Source organism: Paralichthys olivaceus, chromosome 3 (assembly GCF_024713975.1).
Source record: "Paralichthys olivaceus isolate ysfri-2021 chromosome 3, ASM2471397v2, whole genome shotgun sequence".
Classification (NCBI taxonomy): Eukaryota; Metazoa; Chordata; class Actinopteri; order Pleuronectiformes; family Paralichthyidae; genus Paralichthys; species Paralichthys olivaceus.
In genome coordinates, this window is record NC_091095.1 from 16,851,576 (window position 1) to 16,875,653 (window position 24,078).

The following is a 24,078-nucleotide window of genomic DNA, read 5'->3' on the forward strand; positions in this document are numbered from 1 at the left end:
TTATAGATTCCCATTTGCAGTAGTAACAGCGTCATGGTTGCTTACCCTGCTGATAGCAGCAGGGAGGCGATGCCAACACTTTCTCCTCGGGCCTGTGAAGAAAGAGGGTGATGAGATGAGAAAGAAAAGCAAGCAGGGTGCCATTTGGAAAAAGAAGAAGCATATCATTTTATAGTACTGTACAGATATTGTCCTTTAAACTGAGAAAACAAATCTAGCAATATTGCATGGGGTTAATTAGCAAAAAGCTATATTTCATAGTGGTTTCACTCGTAGCTATTGCCATAATAAGTGCAAGTGTATTCACAGATTAATAATATAACAGTGATACAAGTGGGAGATAGGAAAAGTGGGGAAATGAGGAAAGTGGTATAGCTGAGTTGAGGTGATCACTGTGATCAGCAGTGTTTGAGGCTCATAGTAAAAGTAGATTACAGCCAGATGACTATCCATGTAATCGTTCCACTACTTCGGTCTGTTCTATTATCCAAAGACACGTTTTTTGTCTGCCTGCCTGCTTGGGGAATGACATGCAGCTTTGAATGCACAGAAATAGTCATGATTGGTACAAACACCAGGCTTTGAAAAAATGACAGCACGGTTATAACTATGAGCTGGACAGGGCGCACACATTATAGATCAACACACTTTGGTCCACACCCACCTGAGAGTCTGTTCCAGCCATAGGTAATCAGAATGGACTACATGCAAATCGCTACAAGGAGGGCAAACAACTGAAAAGAAAATAATGAAATGACAAAAAACAATACAAGGGGTGAACAGAACGATCAAATAAACACAAGACGATACAGCGTCATCCACATCAATAACAAAAAACTGGAGGAAAAAACACAGCAGTTGGACATGCAGGGGCTGATGCAAAGAGTCAGTAAGTAAAAATAATAGACATGTAAATTAAAGTAGTGCAAAAACAGAGAAAGAAATACAAATAAAATCGCACAAGCATTTACCTGGTATTGACACCTATGTGCTCAAAGATACACTGAGGAACACACACACACACACACACACACACACACACACACACACACACACACACACACACACACACACACACGGGGGGTTGTACCTCTTGCAGCTGTAGTCGCACTCTGCTGAAAAGTCGAAGCCAGTTGGCTTTGGCTCTGGCAGGACCAGGTTCCATGATTTCTCTCTTTGGGAAACTGATGAAGATAATGACAGAATAATATTAGTATCTAGAATAAAGGGGCATCCCTGAGTGTTCACAGGAGTTGAGTAATGTTGACAGCATGTGAAGGATTATTTTTGATTTATGTATTTTTTTTCCTCTCTGAAGTTGTCAGGGTATGAGCTGTGTTCACCTTGGAACAGGAGGCTCCTCTGTTTTCTCCACAGGAGCTGGAGGGACGCCTTCTGCTGCTGGAGGCTGCTCACAAGGTTTAGGCTCCTCCAGTGGTAATTCAGATTTGTGCTCGGGCTCCAGGGGTTTGGAGTCTGGGGCTGGAACCTGTAATGTGGTTGCAGGAGTGGATGTGGATTCGGTGGTTGATATATCTGGCTGTGGGAATGCAAAGGGAGTTTTAGTGGAGTCTGAAGTGAAAGGTGGTAACATGTCGTCATGTGAGGCCGGAGGTAGACCAGGAGCTTTGCTCGGAGGCTGGATCTTATCGTGGGCCGGCTGCTGCTGATGCAATGATGCCTGCTTCTCCAGCGGCGGCCTGGTGGAGGACTGACCATCAGCGGGTGGCATCAGGGTGGGGTCAGTGCTTGTGGGTGTGGGGGTGTAGGGCGGTTCCTGGGATTCACTGAGAGCGCCGTCAAGCTGATACATATCTTCATCCTCCTCATACGGCATCTCCTCCTCATCTCCGTAGTTGTACTCTCCTTCCTCCCCGTATGTGTCTCCCTCATCTTCATCATACAGTGCCCCCTCCTCCCCTCCATCTTTGAGGTAGGCTCCATCGTCGCTGTAGATGCCCTGGGGGTCTTCACCCTCCCAGCCTGGGGAATCCTCTTTGCCATAGCTGACCGAGGAGTGGCAGGAGTGGTAGGAGTCGTTTTCATCGTAGAACTCCGAACCTCGCAAGCTCTCGCCATCCTCGGGAACAAACTCCTCGCTGAGCTGCGAGCTGCCTCGACTCAACTCGCCTGATGAGGCGTAACGACTGTCCGTGGGACTAAAGGAAGGGGGGAGATGCAGAATGTTACACACCCACACAGGTTTAAAACTAAACTAGTGGAGTTCCCATAGTTGCACATTAAAGATTTTTGCTGACACAGAGACACTTTAGGGTCTTGTGATGGGGGCCAGGGGAGGGAGACCATTAACCAATAGGAAAAGAGGAGTAACTGCTATCCAACCAATCAGGAGACTTACAGTAAGGGATCAGATTATAGGTGTGTCTATGTAGCTGTAAGGGGAACCATCTCTTTAGTCATGGGAAAGGTTACAATGGATACTAGTTCACAAATTAATACAGAAACACACGGCATACAGAAGCAGATGATTAGAAGAGAGATTTTGAGAAATGTATGATATAAATAGGCCTATTCAAATGAAAGAACAGGAACCTGGAGAGGTCGAGGGTAATTTATTAACCTGACAGAACAAAAACTGTCTTTCTGTATATAAATAAGTGAATAATATTTATTCCCTATGATGAATGAGGCTATTAAACACTGAGACAGACCATGAGTCAGTGAGAGATTTGAGAGACATATGAACACATTTTTTAACAAACACACTCACACAGTATTGTTTTGTCTCTATTGATTACAGCCATGTTGGTTCAATAATGCATAGTGCAGGAGAGAACTGGATAATGGCTTTGGGCTGTGAGCCACAGGGAACACACGCGTACGGCCAAATGGACACATAGACATTCAATTACGACAACCCCGTTCCCCACTATTCATCACCTATCTCTCTCTCATCCAACACTAGGACCAACAGTGACAGTGAAACACTTGCATAACACTCTAAATAAATGTCTGCCCTCTCTCTCAGAAGGGAATAAAAAAACATGAAGACATGAAGAATATAGAGTCTTTCTTGGCCTCTCTTCTTAAGGACCTCATCATTAGGTCCATGTCCTCCCACTTTCTCACAAGTGTAAATTAAATGTGTACAATTACCATGTATGGGACGTCCAAAATAAGACAGGGCCCTTCTTAACGTCTCACATAGTGTAAAAACAGGCTGCCACAATGACAGATGCCCACACACGCATGACACACGCACACCCACGCAGCCATGTCTCCATGACATCAGAGGACTTAACATTTACTTGCATTACAGAAACTTATTCTTACCTTAACCATAGTTGCTACTTGCCTAACCTTAACCTAAACCTTAAAACATGTATTCACCTTAAAAATGTAATGATTTATGTTATGGGGACTTGCTTTTTGTCCCCATAATGTTACTGTGTAAACTAATCAATAATATCTGGACCACACACACACAGACACACAAAGCCATTTCCACAAACTCCCCCCGATGTTGAATCGTTCTGTTCTATTGTTATAAAACCATTCAGACATTAACACATTTGTTCAATCACTCACCCACACAGATAAACAGAAAACTGCACAGAACGTATAAGGGTTCAAATATGGAAAAAGACAAGCATGATACAATACTGGTGGGACTGATTTGTGATTCTTCGCCAGGCACACAGTAAAGATAGATGCAGGACCAGTAGTTTTCTGTTCAAGAAAATATATCGAATATATACATGTACAGAGATAGGGCAAGAGCGCATGCATGCAAGCACAGCGAGCGAGGAGGACAGGACAAGTCCACCACTGACGTCACAGCGAGACGGAGTCACAGGCCGGAGCAAGAGGAAGAAGAGGAGGAGGAGGATTCGGAGAGGAGGTACAGAGACCCACCTATCGGACAGCGAGTGCCTACTGTCTAGTGAATACTGACGACTGGTGCGCTGGCTCGACCCCGAGCCTGAGTCGATATCGCTGCGCCCGTTGGTGGCAGAGTCTAAACTATCATAGCGTCTGGTCGGAGGAGCAGGGAGGGAGGTTGGAGGGAGGGAAGAGGTGGGAGAGGAGCATCAGTAGAGCTCAGTGCAAGTTGTTCAAAGAAAACCAAACTGAGCCTCAGCAATGAAACGGAAATAAAAACGGTGAGAGCCTCACAATTTTTCAAATCTCATAATAACAGTCAGGTACAAGACCCCAACTGGGCCTCATGATGTTAGGGTCACCCACCCGGGTGTGATCAGCCTATGGTGAGCAGGGGGTGCCTTGTGGTTAAAAGGTCGAAACACCAGATTACGCTACAGTACACAACTGATGACACGTCTCTAACAGCCGCTGATGGTCACTGACATCCACCATGTCAGCAACTTATCAAACTAGTGCAGTAGACCCTCAAAGGTACTGGGGATATTCACCATCTTTTCCTATGTTTTAAATTGACTGAAGCTAATATGAGGCTTCTGCAGTCTGGTCTATTCAGATCAAGTGAGTGTATTCCAAAATGAATGTCTTTTCAGTATGCCTCCCCACTTCCTCCCACTATCCAGAAATGAAGCCAAGAAACATGAACATTTGGAGCCAGAGAGTGCACAGTAGTGACTGAGACACTTTAGCTTCTCTTTGGATACCAATCATTTCATTGATCTTCATGTACTGTCTATGGTTTATATGAACACCTGACTGTCTTAAGACAGACTTGAAAAATTGTGACCTTATCCTTTCACCGGAATGAGCACTTGAAGATTTAATTCACCCATTTGAAATTCAAAACTTTCTGTTTCAGCTTTCCTGATCAGTGCATTCATTTGATTTCATCTGCCGCCATTAAAAACATGTCCAGAATTCATCATATATACTGTCATGTCCTGAAATTAAAACAAATTTCCTGCAGAGCAAGTAAGCGCAGAAGAGATCACATGGCGTTTCTGATGCTCACACACTCGACATGCACACACGCAGTAAGAGATAGCCACAAAGGCCCACTTTCATACATGACCTGTATACAAGAAGTGTGTGCCCCAGCATGCTTGTATACACTGAGGCCAGGGTTATTCTCTAGAGGAGGAGAGCATAGTGGGACAACATGTTACCATGAACAAAACAGAGAAACTGAACAAGGCTGCAGGCTCTCAGCCTTCTCGGGGCTAAATGCAAGACTCCAAATGGATTCATTCAAAAACGAAGACTTTGTTCAAGAGGGGGAGTGTGATATTATATTTTCAGCATTAAACAGTTTTGTCCTTCTGGTGTTTATCCTTCCTGTCTCGCCCAAATAAATCATTTCTCCCGCTTAAGTTTGCTGATTCATTTTGACAACCCCCCTGGTGGTAATCTCATGGGTGCACATAAACAATTACACTTAAAAAAAAAAGAAAGAAACCACTCTGCTTAAGATGTGGCTGTGCAGTGGCTGAACTATGCGTGTTACCTCATGGCTCTGTGGTCATAGTCCAACTCGTGGATATCGTCATTGTAGGATTGTCTTGAGTGCTGGTGCCTCATGGGATACTGGTGCATGGACGCGTTGGGCTGAGAGGTGGTGTAGTACGGAGGTGGGATGCTGTTACTGGTCTCACTGCGGTAGTCGCTGTCCCTGTCGTCCACGGCGCTGTCTGGGTCCTCGTCTGTTCACACAAACACCAGTGAGTGATCGGACGAAACGAGGCGGTGGATGAGAATGAAGGACAAAACAGTTTTGTAAATGTTTTTCACTTTTGACAAAGGTGGGATTTTAAGAACAATGTGTCAGACAGGGTGTCAATAGCGGAACACATGCTACATTTTCATTGAATTATTTTTTCTTTTCTTACATTTCTCACACATATAAAGTGTATAATCAAATAAAAAACTACAAAGCAAACAAACTAATAAATAAACAAAAATAAAACTCTGACAGTTGTACATAGCATTGTCTCCTCAATGGGTGTACTTCAATTCATAAAGGCTCAAGGCAAGAATTTGTCTCAGTTCTCTCATTGATCACATTTGAACGAGTTCACAGAGAATGAAAATAATGAAAGCCATAATTCTTCCAAACACAAATGTCCCCAATTGCATTTTTCAACAGTTAATATATCTATAGGTAATAGTTTTTCATATTTGGTCCAATAATATGTTTTGATAATTAAAAGTTGGGCATATCATTTAGTTAGTAAAGTCAAGGGGTAAGATCAATAAATTCACTATCAACTAATTTTTGTAATCCTAGCATCCCAGTCGTTATTGTGCTCAACCTATATCTTCAACAAACACTACAGATGGTATTTTATTGTGACTTAATTTATTGTAACTCTTGCAGCCTGACTTTATATATCCACTGGGAGAATATGGATCAAAGCAGAAAGTAAATTCAACACACTACACAGGATCATTACATTAAGTGAGACGCAGACAAGAAATACAGAGCTACTCCAAGTCATTAGCAGAGGAGCATGAAATAAACTTAAACTTACTTTGCTGATCTCCCCACAGACTCCAATTACCTGCGAGGGGATGAAAGGGTTGAGAAAAACTAAATTAGGTTTGGGTCACAAACTAAACACATCATCAGTTCAGAAAAGCCAAGTAAACAAAGATATAGAGACGTGAAGCAGAGGGAAATAATTATCATAAAATGTAAATTTGAGTTCAGGGAGTTCATAAGTGACGTAAATCCAGTGTGTGAATGAAGAAAAGTACAAGGTCTTTAGAGAAGTTTACATCACAATCAGTTTTTGTGGAAATGCAGCCGACCTTGATGCTGCTAACTAAGAACAGACTAGAATTACCATCCTGAGGTTGTATGACTCTGCTAACCAGTGCAGTTTCAGTCCACATACATGCTTTTCCAGACTCATATGAAGTCACCATGACCTTTGACCACTTCATCTAATCACTTCATCCTTGAGTCGAACTGACAGCTGGTCAAAATTTGAAGAAATTTCCTCAAAGCAGACTTTAGATTTAATTTTCATGTTCAAGAGGCCCCCAACATGTTTTATGAGGCCGCTGTGACCTTAACCTTTGTCAACTATATCTTATCAGGTTATCCCTGAATCTACGTGACCAATTCTGCCAAAATTGAAACGATTCTCTCATGGCATTCATAAAATAGCATGTTCACAAGGCAAATAAGGGTTTCGTGAGGTCAGAGTGATCGTAATCTTTGACTGCCAAAATTTATATCAGGTCATGTTTGAGTCCCAGTGAATGCTTTTACCAAATTTGTAGAAATTCCCTCAAGGTTTTTCTGAGATGTTGTGTTCATAAGACCAAAAGCATGTTCCAGAAGGTCACAGTGTCACACCAAAAACGGATTAGTCCAACTGAATGTTTTTGTCCGATTTGAAGAAGTTCCTTCAAAGAGTTCCTGATACATCATGCTTACAAGAATGGGACAACCGGATAGATAGATGAATGTACAGACAGACAGACAGACAACACGCTCCTACAACAGCCAGAGGCATTAAAAACATTCTCGTGATGTATCATCTCTGCACACATACACACAAGCATCTCGCCACCAACCAACCCTCACCCTCCACAGATTTATACACATATATCAATCTGCTCCCTGTGTCATCACCAAACAGACAGATGGACGGACAGACAGACAGACAGACAGACAGACAGACAGACAGACAGTGTGATGTGTGTCTGACAACCAAGCATATGTCAGTTCACATTTATTACACATCTAGCACCTCCAAGGCTTTCCTCTCTCGCTCCACTCATTCTCTGCCTCATCTATTAGCCTCATTTGTACCTCCTGTCTAGTCCTGTTCTCAATAAGTCAGGGCCACAGAACAGAGGGAGTAAAAACAGGAGGCATAAAAAGGACACAGCAGGGAGAGTACAGAGGAAGCTGCAGACACTCACAGCACTGTGTGGTTGGTGCGTGTAGCGGCCGCTCCTGCTCCTCCTGATAGGCATACTGAGGGAAAAAACAACAACAAGAGACATGTCAGAAAAAGCACTGAGGTAAATCACTTGTACGAATATTGACTCTGGCAATTGTGCTGTCATAGGCAGCTATTGAGAGTAGAAAAAATGAAAAGATTATGAAAGAAAGCGGAAGGAATGAATAGATGAGGAAATGCAGATGACGGCGCAAAGAGATTCATTGGAATGTGGCAAAGTTCTTACATCTTGATCTCTCATGGCGTTAAGTTGTTCAAGTTTCTTGGCCCAGTATCTGGCCTCCTCCTCTGGAATGTCTGCAGCACACAACAAAAACACTTAACATCACACTCGGCACTGCAAATCAAACACTGGACATATGAAAATCTCTCTTTCTATATAGTATAGATTACTCTAAACATAATGAACACTGTAAAGTGTAACTTAACACCAGGCTAGAAAACAGTGCTTTACTGCCCTGTTTGTTTTACTGGGTGTGTTTAGGTTTAAGAGAAGATAAAATAAAATGATCCTTTATCAGCCCCACAGCGGGGACATTTATCACATTGCAGCAGCAACGAGGACAGTGAAGAGACATCATTAAAAGTAATAAATTCATACACATGCAATATAAACACAAGGATATATAAAGATATATAAAATAGAAATGACATAAGTGTGTTTTGTAACCACACCCTGCAGTGATGTCATAGGCTTGAGTACAGTCTCAAAAACAAACCTTAAGAAGTAATATTAGTGGTAGTGGTGCTACTTATGATTATGACGGCGGGAGAGAGAGTGCTGTAGTTGTACTATAGCAGTAGTTGTACTAGTAGTGACAGTAATTGTTCTTTCTCATTATATTATTGAAATTCTGTATAAAATTGTGACATTAAAAAACACACAGAACAAAGCAGAAGGTAAAGTAAATCAAACATCAGCGTATCGGTCCGACCTAGTGGCAGTTCAAAGCGGGTGTCGAGCAGCAGCCTGTGAAAGGTCGGGTCTTTGGTTCCACAGATCTCATTCTCAGCCATGATCACGTTGGAGTCCAGCGTCAGCCACTGACCTGGACCCTCCTGGAGAGAAAAGTGGAAAAGGAAATTTGATCGGGGCAATAAATAAACAGGCCTTTTAGTCTACGATTGTAGTCTGTCATTCCTAGTCTGGATCTACACCTCTGTATAATGTCAATCATAAAATAATGAACAGAAAACAAAATGGTGATGCAGTCTGATCATCAGGCCATGGAAAAGTGCAGATTTCCACACAGTGACAAGTCATTGTGTTTGGCTGCTGTCCACCAAGAAAAATAATTTACTAATACATACATAAAACAAAACTATTTCAAAATACAGTATTTGTAAGAGAGTCATGAGATCACACCAATAATTAGAAAAAAGCTTGACGCACTCTCAGGTCTCATATAATGATCTTAATCAAAGCAACGTGAAAAGTTATGTGTTTTCATAGCCCATATGTTGATTTGAATATTTTACTATTTACAATTATTCATCTCTCATAGCTGTACATCTACAGTGTGGCCAGTGAAATCACATTTCAAAGGCAAATAGAGGGAGTGGCAGTTTACCTCATTGGACTGCCGTATGCTGCGCAGGGGGATCCATAAGGTGCCCACCATGGTGTCCCAGATCAGCCCTTTATTCCACACCTCAACTGTGAGGCCCAGATCCAGGCGGTTTATTTCACTGTGAGGCAGAAAGACGGAGAGGGGGGATTGAGAAAAAGAGAATATGTGAGGGAAAAAGCAAAAGAAAGAGAGCAAAAGTATACAGGACGATATAAAGAGCTGAGGAGAGACAGGATTTTCAACAGAAATAGAGTGTGTGCCATCAGGAGCTTCAATTCAGCTTGGTGTTGGATGCACACTGTAAGTGAATCTGCTGAGGGAAATGAGTCACTGCACGAGGATGGAGAGAGTAGGTGATCATCATTCAGGTCGCTGACAAGATATAAGAGGGAGCGAAGATGGAACAACAACAGATACTATTTCTGTTTCCATCACGAAACAGTCATGGACAGTAAACATCACATATAGATTCATCAGAAACGTTTGTAACAGTGAGAAATTGTCATCATGCTTTTTTTCAAGCCCACTCCTGTTTTAGACATAAACATTTTACTGCCTTACTTTAGTGGGACAAATTCAACAGGAAGCAATGCTCTGTTGACCTGAGAAACCATGTAACAATGCTCTCTATATCCAAACAATACAACCCTATTCATAACTCTGTGGGTCCAAGAGAAGATGCATTAAATGGAAACAATGAGTAAAAAAATATGAGAGATCTGAGGAAGAGGGAATATGGTAAAAAATAATCAATTGAAATTGAATAGCGCTGTCCCCCATTTAATCAACTTAGACAAAGTGAAAGAGGAGGATGAGCACTAAAGGGGGGAAAGACATGCTGAGTTAAAAGACGGAGAGACGGGCAAGAATCACTCACAACATGAAGTCCTGCTCCCAGCACGGCTGACTGCCGCGCACAGCGATGGTGGTGCTCTTAACATTCTGCACCTTCAAGGTCACGTATGTGTTAAATTTCTCTGTGGAAAAGGAAAATACAAATTGTGTTGTTTACCAATGAGTGTGTTTAATGGAATTCAGCGGCAATAAATAAGATATGGCTGATCTCCACAGGTTGAAGGCCATTACTCACCTTGGGGTCCATCAAGCTTGGCTTTCTTCACTGGAAACAAATTGAGAAAACAGTGGAGAAATTAATCCATGGAAAGAATCAGACATACACTTTGGCACTGCACCAAATTGCACACACTTATAAATATCAGTCTCCCAAACATACCGGCTTTTTTCATCAAGACCCATGAATTGATATTTTAGAAATTAACAGAAATGTTGAAAATCGTGGTATTGAGGTATTTCGTTTTTGCAGAATCCTGCTGAATAATAAGCAAACAGACGCAGACAAAACATAACCTTCTTGTCGAAGATAATTATATATATATATATGGGTTATAGGCTATAGAAGATATAAGATTTCACATTTCTATGCTGTAAAAGAAGCTCTGAGTGACTCCATGAAGGCTCGTCTTATGCTTAGTGTCGTGTGACTCTACCCTACAGTCAAGCCAGACCACTGACTGTAGCTTGTGTGTAGGTTTGTCTGGTTGGTGATTGACAAGCGCCTGGCATTTTAGAGAGAGAGGGAGGAGGAGGAGGGTGGTGTTCTTCTCAACCTGGGACACCACCATCCTCTTTGGGCAGAATGCCAGGATCTCAATATGAAAGACTGCATCTGTTCATCAGATTTCAGCGTCTCTGAGTCACGGGGGTAAGGAGGGCAGTTTGTGCAGGTGACAGTGAAAAGGTGATGCCAGGGGGGAGAGCGGCCACATGCCTCTATGATGTGTGTGTGTGTGTGTGTGTGTGTGAGTTCCTGCGAGGTTGTCGACAGGGGGTGATGGATAAAAGGACTGCTGAGGTGCCGCTGCCGGCTCCACCACACAGGGACCTCTGGAGGAACCAGACTGACTTTTATAGCCACAGTGACGTCAGGAGCCATTCCATTATTCATTCTGTCCTGCACCCTGTCGATGCCCAGCGTCCCCATGTTCAGCAGTGAGGCATTAATATTCACAGCTCTGCTTTTTAATCCCTGCTGATTGCCTCTTTTCACTGATGTTACATTTAGGCAAAGAAATACAGCGACCTAGCATCATTTAAAATCAATGTAATCGGGCCACAACAACAAGCCCTTGATAAATCATCTGAGTGTGTGTGGCTGTAAGAAGAATGGTTTCAAAATGTATGACCTACAGCGCAAATGTTCAAAATAGAAGGAGCTGAATATATAAATAAACACTCCGACTTATTAAATCACGAAAAATTACAGTTGCAAAAGTGATGCTGATAAAGAAACACATTCAGAGTTGGTGACAGCCGAGCAGGTATGATAATCACTGTGGACAAATTTGCTCCTAAAATAGCCTAACCCCAGCAAACCCCCTTGGGATCCTGCTTATCACTTAAATATTGCTCTGATTCATGAGGCAGGTGTCGGAGTACAAGGTGTGGTAGAGCATATGTGCTACTTATCCAACTTCAAAGTGAAATCCCCCTCTTGGTATTTAAGCTGCTGTCAGGGGCAGTCACGCCTAAGGGGGTACAGGGGGTTCATTTCGGTGGAAGTATCGAATACATACATTTATAAAAGAGACATTCAAATGTATTATTTCTTCTGCTTCATACAGACAGTAAGTGACAGATGCATCTTCGGCTGCACCCTTGCCAACACTCTCAAACGCTGCGCCCCCCTTACCATCAGCCAGTCGTCATCCTCCTCTCTCTCTCTCTCTCTCTCTCAATCACTTGCTCCTACAAGCTTCCCCTGCAATGTGGCAAGTATGCACGTGTGCTCCCTTTCTATCTCTTTCTCTCGTGCTCCATTAATCTCTGTGTGCAGCCGGATGCGAGCAGAGCGTGCTGCATCCCCAACACTAAAAATAACCACTTCAGTGTGACAAGGGTGGGTGGGGGGTTTGCCGGAAAAGGGGGGTGGGGTGCTCACAGCTCACAGGCATGAGACTAAACCAACATCGATGTGGTTACAGCACAGAGGAGAGAGGAGAAGGCAGTAGGTGTAACATATTTTCTGAAAAATACCAAACAAGGTGGAGTCCCCACCACAGTTATTACAGGATCTCGTTTTCTCTTTCTTTACTGGGGTAAAAATTGGACAAATACCTTAACTGATGCCTGTGTGCAGAAGAACTAAAGGGACTTGTTTTAGGTTTCAAACAGGCCACAGCTCAGAATTCGACACCAGGCAAAACAATATAAACCTGTAGACAGGAGATGGATGGAAAAAACTACAGATTTAGTAAAAGTGAGAGGTGGTTGCAGTGTGCTCCTGTCTGCTCTGCTGGATAACATTCAGCACCTGCACCACACCTGAGGGAATACTGTATGTTAGTGATGCTGATTAGAGTTTAACTGTTAAAAAAGTGCTGAGGTCACTGGTGACTGCACTTGTCTCATAAGCACTAATTAAAGTCTGCTAATTAAGTAGCTTAGCAATCAAACTTGAGACACAATAGAGGATATAAACAGTTTGTAATGCTGGTGCCTTTTCATCCTTAACCACAGAATATGAATGCTATGTTTTATCTACTATGGATATTTACAATAAAACCCGGTTGCTCCTATTTCCAGAATTACAATCATTATTAACTCTATTAACTTCACCTAGGAAGTTTGGTTTTCACTGCTACCCTTTGCTTGTGAACAGGATTACACAAAGTCACTGAAATGATTGGTGCTCAACATGGTGGAGGGACAGGAACTGGGCCAGGAAACAACCAGGATTTTTTTTCCTAACTTCCTTTTAACACCGCAGACTTTTGTCAATGTCTTGGGAAATAAGGAATTGTTAAAAAATCAGACATATCTATGGTGTGGAGATCTAAGAGTTTGTACAAACTGGTGCAGATTGTCCCACTTCCTCCTTTTTTTCTTGGCGGCCGGATGCATTCCTCTGAGTGCCATAGTAGCGACAGTAATAAAGCACTGTATTTCAAAAGTCACAAGACAACAAAAACAACAGTGGTTGGATGGTTTGATGTTAACTTATATTATTGTGACATGCTGACTACTTTTACCAAGGTTCTTAATGATCTGATCACATATATTAGAAATGCACTGAGTAGAGCATGAACCTCCGCCAAGGCCCAACAGTCTCTGTAAATCAAAACAAACCTACAGCTAAGACCACTTTACATTTCTCAGCCACACATTGTTGGAGGTTACACGTTTCTAGCCCTGATACAGTGGCTGAACAAAAACCCACAAACCTAAACCAAGTTTAAAACCACTAGATACAGATTTCTATTTGCATCCACATGAAATTGCACAGAATCACAGATACCAACTCTCTAATTTTGTTTGAGTTTTCTTGCCTATGATTCCTTGACAAATCAATGAAAATGTTGACAATTTCAAATATTGCAATGTTAAGGAATGTTAAAAGAGAAAAACCCTGGATCTGTCACCTTGCTCCAGATCTGCACCAAAACTTAAAAACATAACCTCCTTGCTGAAGGTAATTATGTTAATGCAAAAAAGCAAAAGTAATAAAGACGTCTGTCATGGCTTGCTCTGTGATAAAGTTGTAACGTGTGAATTTATATCTCGCTATGGGGGATGACAGTTGGAGAGCTGTCAGATCTGAATATGCTTAATCAGTTTGTGTGACACAGGCTATCATTTGAAAGACTAAATCTAACACCTCGAGACATGGGAGCAGCGCATACACAGGCAATGTCCCATCACTGCTGCTGCAACGTTCATATCAGCCTGAAACCGTTTCACCAAAGTGAACACCTATACTTATCATCCTCTTCATAGCTTCATTCTGTTCACAGCCACAGTGAAAAAATATAATATCAGTATAAACCTAGCTGCAGGCCTGCAACAGAGAGTGAAGGGACTAATGAGAAAATGCCAGCAGAGACCTAAAATACCAATGGGGTTGCTATGCCAACAAAGCTTCAGGACATAAAGGGGCCATCAATGAGCCTGAATCTCAATCCTGACATCTGTGCAATCAGATGGTGTCAACACACAGAAGCAGCATCTTCATAAACATTTTAAGTCAGCTCCTATAGAGGAAGTGTAAATAAAACCTTACAAGGGGGAGCATTTCTAACCATAATAAATCAACAAATTCAGATTCTTAACATTTCTTTTTTAATCTAAAGCTGTCTTAAGTGGTTTAAACTTTCAGTTCCCAAATCTGCAGCTGACCAGGTGTTATTAGGGTGCTTGGAGGAGATCCGCTGCAGGATAATAGTGGGCCTCTTTAATTCCCTTGACATTTGTAGAAATCTGTCCACCCAGTTTTCCCCTTGTGTTTATCAGGAGCTTCGGACAAGTGAGTGAAGGCCTCCATTTATCAAAATGTTTTAAATTATACCTGATAGCAAATGACTCCTGATTAAACGTAAGTGAATTTTGATAAATGGAGGCCTTCACTCACTTGTCCGAAGCTCCTGATACAAAGATGTTCATCAAACCTGAATAATAAATCAATCAAAAACAACACAACTACAAAAATTCACAGGATTACACTAAATGTACTGTTAATAGCCTACAAATTACATTTAAAGGTTTGTCAATCAGAGGACTAGATTTATTTGGGGTCCAGGTTCTATTTCTCGGCCACATAGACTTAAAGGTACAGTGTGTAGAATTTAGTGATATCTAGTGTTGAAATTACATGTTGCAGCTGGATACCCCTAACCTCACCCTCCCCTTCCAAACATGAAAAATGTTTGGAAGGGGAGGCCTTCAGCTGTCATGAAAACTCAAAAGGTGTTTAGTTTGTCCAGTCTGGACTACTGTAAAAAACACGGCGGCCTCCGTAGTGAGGACTCCCTCGATGTAAATATGAAGTATTTAAATATAACCAGCCTTTTCTAGGGTAAAGAAAACTACAATTCATACAATTTAGATGAAACGAACTAGTGAAAACATCATGAGGATTATTCTCCATTAAATTGCTGCCAATAGTTTCCTTTCAGCTAAATCTTACACACTGGACCTTTGACTGAAAATTACAAACACACCATCAGTGACCAGAGGAAGATATTTGAAAAGAAGTCATAGCAGACACTGTTATAAATCAGGCTTAGAAGGAAACCAAAACAACCATTTGAATATTTAATTGTTCTAAAGCACAACAGACTGTGGTTGTTGTTGTTGCTCAATCAAAGGAGAACGATAATTTAAAAAATCGAATCTCTTTTTAAAATCCTACTGTAAAGAAACCTTTTATTTGATTCTTTTTTTTTGGCACTTTTATGCATGAAAACTGAGGAGACGTCTGCACCAGTGAAGACTTTGAGTCGTGAAACACATGCAGGCATAAACTGCGAGTGGAGCAACCTACATCTGGTTTTACCTCGTTTGACAGCGGCTGCCAGAAAGAATACACCGAAACCATAAATCGATCCTTAAATGTTGTAGTGATCCCAGGTTTGGTGAAATGAGCCCCGGCAGGCAGGTCGTGCTCATGGCTGACAGTGGGAATGAATATCAGGGTAAAAGATATTCAAACACGATAGGTGATGATGGGAAGTATTCGCCTTATCAGTGAGATGTGCACGAAATAAACTGCAAAAGACATTTATGAGCGTAGCAGCTCTTCCCCAACAGTTATGGATGCATCCTCACAGGTCAACCCCTCCACCAAAAGCCGACAAGACGCGACGTGGATTTACTTAAGGTGGAGGAAATCGAAAGGTAGTCGTGCCAGATTATTGCTCATTCGTTGCTCTTACCTCCAACACACAGCAATGACATTTCTTATGAGCGCCTTTGGCACCGGGTCCAGCTTCTTCACCAGCTTTCCTTCACTGAGCTAATCTGGGCAGCAGTGCAGCCGGGGAGAGGGTCGCGGGGCTGCGGATGGGGAGAAGCCTGCCGTCGGCAGCAGAGCCGGGGCCTGGCGGGGCTCGTTCCGCTGCTCGGTAAATCAACTCTTCGCTGTTTCAGGGCGAGCTCCGGAGTGGTAAACCCGTCTGTCCCCGGTTTAATGGCGCGTCTGTCCAAATCTGAGACTCTACCCCCCGACCACCTTCTCTGTCTCAGCTCTCCGCTCCCCAGCACTCAGCCATCTTGTTCAGCTTCAGCACCACAGCCGCGTGGACAGCTACTGGCAGTGACGTCAGGGCGGTGGTCTGTGGTGGGGGGTGTGTGTGTTCGTCTGTTTGAACAAGCAGACATCTATTCAAGAGTTGTTCTTTAGGTCCTGAGACTTTATAACTTTTAACTCTCCACTGTCTCTTTGGGAATATTGTAATTCTTCTTCAGTCACTGCCATAATGGATAAGACTACTTTTTGCAGAATAAAAAGAAAGAACTACTATAACTGCTAACCATCGTACATACCTTAAATCCAGGTAACCCAAAACTTTGGAACATCAGTTTGATGTTTAAAAAAACGTTTTCCTCTGAAAGGGGTAGATCTAGAGTTTTTTTTTTTTTTTTTTACATCAGGGGTCATAAAGGGGACACAATTTACAAAGAGGGGCCAATTATATGTCCAACATCCAAGTCCTGAGGTCCACATTTAAATCATTCCTTGTTTACTGTTAACTCTATAGCTTCATCAATGGATACTTTTGAAAAAAGTTCCTTGTTCAAGCAGATTGAAGATTAGAAAAATCTTCAAAAATTCTCATATTTAACATTAGTACTGTTAGTAAGTGACTTGTACCATTGACAGGACTCATTTCACAGGTCAATCAGATGTCAGCTGGGGCTCCAATAGAACCCCAAAAGAAGCTGACTGGGCAAGAATTATCAAGCATCAGTTAGTTAAAGAAAATGTATCTTCTTATACATCAAAGTTAAAAAGAATCAAGGTATATGAACAAACACACACACACACTGAAACTTTATGAACCAACTGATTCATCAAGGGGCTAATTAGATAGATTAAACAATGATGAAAATAATTGGAGCCCCAATATGAGGTGATGTAGTTGGGTGATGATTAACTGGAAGCAGATTGACTGTTGGTGCTTATAGAAAAGGACAAAATATTATTATTAAATGGTAAACAGCTGTATTTATGTAACGTTTTCTATTCTTGATGACCACTCAAAGCATTCCACAGTACCGTTTTTGCCATTCATACACACAGTGCATCTATGTGCAGAAATTTCTCTCAATTCACACATCGCTCATACACCAAGTACACTTTGCTGCGAAGACTATGGGAGACTGGGCTCACCCTGACGACCTACTAGTGTTAGTGGACGACTCTCTTGAGCCACAGCCGCCCGTAATTGGTGCAAGATATAAATCTTTGAGCCTTGCTCTGACTGAATGAGTTTCTCATTGACAAAATCTAAGTCAGTCTCAATCTTTAAATTCAGTGTTAAACTGTGTTGCATATTTGAAACAGATAATCTCAATGTCAATTAAAAAACACAAAAACAAAGAGATACACCTTTTAACTCTGGTCTAGCTTCTGCTGTGAGGGTCAACAGCTCCCCCTGCTGGTACACAACACCCTTTACATCTTTACAGTCCTTGGGGTCAAGAGCACTAAAACCATAAAAAAGCACATTTTACCTTAGGTGGTATGTAAACACGCAAGTTGTTCTGGGATTGGATTTAAACTTAGGATAAAACAACGCACCCATGACAATTAAAACAATTCAAGCTGCACATACTCACCATGTTGTTGGAAACATTTTCAATATGTTTTAATGAACATTTAAGAAAAATACAAATATACTTCACAAATATATAATATTCTGACAACATGTTAAACTGCTCATCGATCCCACTACCCGCCATCATCGATGTAAATTCAAACATGTGCAGTAAACCCTAACATTTCGATCCCTTCCCATTTGTTTCTCCATGCAGTCTAAATAACACTATGTACACCCACCCACCCACCACATACCTTACGGCATTTAATGTAAACTCATTGTTAGTCTGGCTTTATTGGACAGCTCATAGGACCGGTGAGCAACTGTTGATACAAAGCTACACAATAGAGTTAGGGTCAATCTAAATTTACTTATGGCATCCGAGAAGGTAAAATTACATTTAATGAAATTCCTGAACTGTAAAAACCCTTAACACCACCCCACAGATTTACATTCACAAAAAAAATAATGTGTGAATACACACATTAATAAAGAAAAGTCATGTGGTGTTTTGAAGTGTTGTACCCTTGTCTTCACTATCCTTGAGATAGCCACGTGCGTTGTTGAATGGCACTAATTTGAGCTAATACCACGTGTCCATCACGTGTCGCTCTGCTGCAGGAATCAAAGGCTCTTCAGATGGAGTCTCCTCATAACTTCTCACTGACAAGAAAATAGTGCATTCACACAGAGGAAGAAGACATTCAGGGATGCAATTTAAATATGGTCTGCAAAACCTGAGAGCTCAGAATTTGAACAAGGATAATCATGATAGACAAAGGTCTAATGATAGTGTGCGACTCTCTCTCTCTCTGACCAGTTCAAACTACAAAGATTACTAAATATTTTGGAGTATATTATACAATTTTATCTTCTTGACACCTGAACTTGATGGTAAAGTGTTTCTCTAACTTTTGACCGGTGAGGAAATTTACTATACAGAACCTCAACCATTTTTGATGATGATAAAACATTTTAAAACTTTCATTTGAATAACCTCAGGGTTGATTATGGTGCTGGAATAGCTGCATGCGTGTGTGTGCACAAAATAAGTGAACAAAGTGTCACATGTCCGTGATCAGTATATGTACCAGTGGTCAAATACAGATTAAATGCACAAGTCTGGTGTGACATGCCCTCGGTATGAATGTAAAAGAGGTTTCAGTTACCTGTCAAGATGAGAGAGGACCTCACAAAGCTGGGTGAGCAGGGCACGGTGCTTGTGTGGGTTTCCCTCAAGCGCGCCGCTGAGACAACTCAGGTATGAGTCCAGGTTCCCAAGAGAGGCTGTCTCACCTGTACCTGTCAAGGAAAAAAAGAATCACAAAAAGGAATCAAGGTCACACATTATTGAATATTTGATTTTTCAAATGGAAAATATGGAATTTAAGCACTAATATAAAAGTTCCTAGGACAGTACAGTTTTTTATGCAGCCTCCTGCCTGCTGACCTGGCAGTGGGACTGATGAGAGGCTGTTAACCAGCGTGTGTTTAATGGCCAGTAAGTGTTGCTGAAGAGCCTGGGTGCGCTTCTCATCCTGCCCCAGTTCAGCCTCCAGACGCTCTTTGGCGTTGTACATGTCCTTGATGTGCCGCTGCAACACTGCGTTCTGCTCCTCAAACTCAATGTTAGCCTTACGAAGTCGCCGTAACTCAGCCTCTCGAGCTGAAACAGCAAAGAGTGAAATGAAAAATGATTGTGTGCTGGTAGAACTAAAACTGAAAAGCTTTACATCAATGTGATCACCTCTCATAGCATGATGTCCAGGCCCCACCTCTGTTAATGTCCTATTAGTCAATTAAGTAATGGCACAATTCTGTCCTAGCATTAGTACCTAGCCATTCTGTAAACACTGCCTTGTACTTTATTTGTTAGGTGATTATTTCCATTTTCAGGTTTTCGTTACCTTTGTTCTGATCCAGGAACTCCTCTGTGAAGATAGGGATGTCAAATCTACTTGGGAGGTCAGAAGCCTGGAGGACAAAATGCACAACTCAGCTTGTGCAATTTACACTATAAAAATATTTAAGAATATGTGGTCGCAAGTTAGTGTACCTTTGGTAAAGATGACCCTGAACTAGTACTGATGATGACAGATGGAGCATCTTCTGAAAGAGAAAACTTTATGTCCATAATACAGCTCAGATGGAAGAGAGAAGTTGAATAATAATATACAGTATCTTGCCAGTTGCCCTGATGACTGTGGTTATTTTACAGGTAGTAACTAATAAAAACACACGTGCACAACAGTAGTCAGCATGATAAACATTAGGTGAATAGAAGTCAGTGTTCACCTTTCTTGATCCTTTTGTCTTGTATCTTAGCACTGGTGATCTGATAGGCCTCAGTCTGCTGATATTCCTTCAATTCCTGTGCATATTGCATCTTCTCCCGCTCCGCCTCGTCCAGATAGCGCTGCCGGTACAAGAATGATGTTGAGGGAAAAAAATCTAACTTGCTTTATGACACATTCCTGATTTTTTTGAATTTTTGAAATTAAACCATGAGGTTTGAAAATCTTTTAAATGTTATCATAAAAATATGTTGTAATTGCTAAAAGTACAGGTGTTTTCAAAATAACACCTTCTATTATATTCCTGACTGGATTTCCATGAGTCACCATGGACTCCAACAGGACCAGTAAGAAAGTATCATTAAATACCTGGTGCACTGAATATACTGTGTTAATTTTAAACATAAAATGTTACCTGTTTGTCATTTGGAGCTAAACGTGTCCACTCTGCTCCGAGTCTTTTGGTGATTTCAGGAAAAGGTAAGTCAGGGTATCGGGCCCTCATAAGTTCCCGCCGCTCATTCAGGAAGCGCACATACCCTGTTACTGGTGCCTTAGGACCGTTTGGTAGCACCTTCTTTCTTTTCTTTCCCTTTGGCCAGCCTCTCTTCTTGGGCTACAGAGAGAGGAAGAATGACACTCTTGTGAATGGAGAGGCTTGTCAGCTGTTTGGTTTGTAAATGTGATGTTTAAACATGTTGAAAAACATATTCAAATGTCTTGTTTTGTCCAACCAACAATTGAATTTCTGGCCTCTTTGCTTCAATAATAATTATTATATTATTAATAAATCAGTTGTTGCAGCTCTACTGGAGACACTGATTCAGTGTAACTTCAGGGTTCCTGCAGGTTTCCAAAAAATTAATTTAAGACTTCTTAGAAAATAATGAAGGTGATATATGTCAAGAATGACATATAATGGAATATCACAGTCCCAAAATTAGTTAAATTATATCTGCTTATACCTATATGTTAACACAGAGACATTACAAACTATGCATGCTGCCAAAACATTTCTCTCTTAAAAAAATAATGCAAAAGAAGCATTCACATCAACATAATTCAAAACTACCTAAAGGTATATTAAGGCCTCGTACATATATATATTTTTATATTTAAGATCTTTGAGGCCTAAAACTCAGAAATTTCAGAATCCACAGAAACCCCATTCTTCTATTTTAAAGCCATTAAAAGGTTCAGTGTGTAATATTTAGGTGAAAGGGATTTTCGGGCAGAGATTGAATATAAGATAATCCTAGTAGTGCTGTTGAATTGTGTTCCACTATACTGAGAATATTTTCTTAATGTCAGCTTTCCATTATATAATATAAAAAACACTACAAACATTGTTATATGTTCCCTTGGAATCCAGGGGATGGGGGGGAGTAACGAGCTACAAGTGAAACCAGGTGGAAAGGAACTGAGGAAAGCTGAAATACAGAATAATTGATAATGCATTTACATATTTTTAAAATAAATACTTGACTCTGGAAGTTGTCAACCTCAACCCAACATTATAACATTTATGAAAGGTGTATAATTCCAGAGCTGCTGCAACGAAACAGTGACTATTTGTGCATAAAGTAGACAACACATGTCCTCAGAGCTTTCCTCAAACCCTGACAGCCTTACTGCTGCATACAGGAAGCAAAGTCAAAATGATTGAACGTTAACCGTGGTCACCTCGTCTTGGGTCTGGTCGGCTGAGTGTGAGGCTCTGAGCTGCTGTGAGGCATCACCCTGCTCCTGTTTGATCCCTCCCATGGGATCTTCCCGAGAAAACGACTTTGCTCAGGCTGGAACTGGACTTTATCCGTTGGGGTTATGTCTGTGCAAAATAATATAGGAGAAATGGATATAAAACAGAGAGAGATTGTTTATTGTGGTATTACTGTCCCCGCAGCTATGCCGCTTGATAAGCTAACCTGCCTGCTAGCTGTGCACTGAGGCTAACTGCTCACACACACACACACACAAAGGTAACACAAAACACGACAAACAATTACACAGCAAAATACGTATTTCCACTTCCAAGTACAAAGTACTCACTCGGGACAGTTACAGTTTCTAACAAGTAGTTGTACTTCTTATCTAAACGTTGTATTACTCACCGACAGTGAATTCCTTCTCCAAACAGGAAGAGAAGACTGCCTGTTATGTGATTGGTCGAAACGGATACTCCTGATTGGCTGGATGGCTGTGAACCCCTCCCCCACTCATTTTACTAGTTCAACACCGTGTGTTTCTCTAGTTTTCTGTTAAATAACAATAATTATAATAATGTTCCACTGATGATGGTTCATCATGTGCGAAAAAATATTCATTGAATCCCTGGAACTAATGAGAAAGTAGAAAGAAAAAATATTGTATTACATTTACTTTGAAAGGCTATATCCTGGTCAAATATCCCACTAGCTTCCCTAATATATATATATATTTTTCAAACTTCCTTTATTTATCCTACAAGGGGAAATTCTTTTTACAATCATTTTACACTTCTTACACATGCAGTTCAAACCCACAACCCCACACACACAGAGGGCTCAAAGACATGCACATGGACATTTTTTGGAGAGAGATTGTAGAGTAGAGTAGAGGGATGGGCAGCCCCAGGAGTGGCGCCCCGTGAGCTATTGGGGGGCATGGTGCCTTGCTCAAGGGCACCTCAGCAGTGCCCAGGAGGTGAACTGACACCTCTCCAGCTACCAGTCTACCTTCCATACCCACTCTCTCCAGTTCCCAAGCCAAACCCCTATGGACTGAGCCACTGCTGCCCCAAGTGTTAATTTCAATTGTAATAAAAATATGTTTTTATATGGAACGCTCTCTGCCCTCTGTGGATAATTGGTGACCTTTACATATTAATTCATTAATTTCCTAGGGGTGAAATTGCCCTAGGTGGCGTTGTTGGGAACAACCACAACCCAGTCTGCCAGATTCTGTAATACTTTTCATAACACCAATTATTCTCATTTTTTGGGTTCACAATTTTAATTTTGAAAAAATGAAAAACTGAAAATTCACACAATCGAGTCACCACTATGTCGATGACTTTTGGAGTTTCAGGGGTAAACAGCGTTGCAGCCAAATCCAATACAATTGAAGTAAATGGTGACTTCTTCAAACATAAATTGCCTCCATACACTGCTCCAGTGGTGTCTGTAAGCAGACATTAAAATCTGACTCAAAACGTCATCAGCATAATGGTGATTAATTTTCATTTTACTGTGAACTATCCCTTTAACTCTCATTACATCGCTCCTCCCAGCTCGGGCCAAGTTTCCGCGCCATAGTTGGGGGAGTGTCTGACTGGCCGCTGGGCGTGCATTATGCTGATGAACACATTGCTGACGTCAGACAGAAACGGACGCATCAGCTGCACACCATGACCATGCAACCCACTAGACAGATATACTCCAAAGCACAATAGGTCTCCTTTAAGGTTTACAGCCACACAACTATTACATTCAATTGTATCCTGTCAAGAGAGGCCTACAAAGGCATCATGAAAACGAGATTCATCTTTCTGCAACCAACTCTGTTACATCTCAACAATGCACCTCACATTACAGCTGAATAGGTTTAAGAAATAAGATGCTGGCGGGGAAAAAAAGAAGCAAATACGTACTATTAAATTGGAAATTGCAGCAGAGAAGGTATCTGGCAAAATGAAAGAAAATAAAAATCACTGCATAAAAACTCACATCTATCCTAATATTTA

At 41.4% G+C, this 24,078-nt stretch overlaps 2 protein-coding genes across 4 annotated transcripts in view; both read right to left on the reverse strand.

The window, feature by feature from the left end:
• Positions 1 to 16,820, reverse strand: part of unc13a (unc-13 homolog A (C. elegans)) — a 43,487-nt gene extending 26,667 nt beyond the window's left edge. Inside the window, exons 1-12 of the mRNA XM_069522254.1 lie at positions 16,177 to 16,820; positions 10,539 to 10,568; positions 10,326 to 10,425; positions 9,449 to 9,566; positions 8,813 to 8,936; positions 8,104 to 8,174; positions 7,837 to 7,891; positions 6,432 to 6,461; positions 5,408 to 5,603; positions 1,344 to 2,159; positions 1,091 to 1,184; positions 46 to 92 (exon numbers count right to left, since the gene is read on the reverse strand). Of these exons, the coding sequence (XP_069378355.1) occupies positions 46 to 92; positions 1,091 to 1,184; positions 1,344 to 2,159; positions 5,408 to 5,603; positions 6,432 to 6,461; positions 7,837 to 7,891; positions 8,104 to 8,174; positions 8,813 to 8,936; positions 9,449 to 9,566; positions 10,326 to 10,425; positions 10,539 to 10,568; positions 16,177 to 16,198 (1,703 nt within the window). The 5' untranslated portion in view covers positions 16,199 to 16,820. The remainder of the gene's footprint in view (positions 1 to 45; positions 93 to 1,090; positions 1,185 to 1,343; positions 2,160 to 5,407; positions 5,604 to 6,431; positions 6,462 to 7,836; positions 7,892 to 8,103; positions 8,175 to 8,812; positions 8,937 to 9,448; positions 9,567 to 10,325; positions 10,426 to 10,538; positions 10,569 to 16,176) is intronic.
• A 1,264-nt stretch (positions 16,821 to 18,084) lies between these two features.
• On the reverse strand, positions 18,085 to 22,627 carry hmg20b (high mobility group 20B). Of its 3 annotated transcripts, none has more exons than XM_020080458.2 (9): positions 22,469 to 22,627; positions 22,041 to 22,185; positions 20,773 to 20,973; positions 20,359 to 20,479; positions 20,120 to 20,169; positions 19,971 to 20,037; positions 19,514 to 19,729; positions 19,233 to 19,365; positions 18,085 to 18,726 (listed from the first exon to the last, which is right to left on the reverse strand). In XM_020080458.2, exons 2-9 carry the CDS (start codon positions 22,119 to 22,121, stop codon positions 18,714 to 18,716), a joined length of 882 nt encoding a protein of 293 aa, XP_019936017.1. In that variant the 5' UTR covers positions 22,122 to 22,185; positions 22,469 to 22,627; the 3' UTR covers positions 18,085 to 18,713. The 3 variants fall into 3 exon arrangements, with proteins under 3 accessions (XP_019936017.1, XP_019936015.1, XP_019936016.1); XM_020080456.2 differs by having other exon boundaries at positions 20,120 to 20,172; XM_020080457.2 differs by having other exon boundaries at positions 20,120 to 20,172; positions 22,407 to 22,498.
• Between the last annotated feature and the right edge of the window lie 1,451 nt (positions 22,628 to 24,078).

Excerpts from the sequence above, each read along its gene's own strand:
- hmg20b (XM_020080456.2), bottom strand. The coding sequence starts at position 22,121 with ATGGGAGGGATCAAACAGGAGCAGGGTGATGCCTCACAGCAGCTCAGA. Across the intron at positions 20,974-22,040 it reads CCGACCAGACCCAAGACGAG|CCCAAGAAGAGAGGCTGGCC; the intron begins GTGACCACGGTT and ends CTCTCTCTGTAG. Across the intron at positions 20,038-20,119 it reads CAGGGTCATCTTTACCAAAG|GCTTCTGACCTCCCAAGTAG; the intron begins GTACACTAACTT and ends TTTGTCCTCCAG.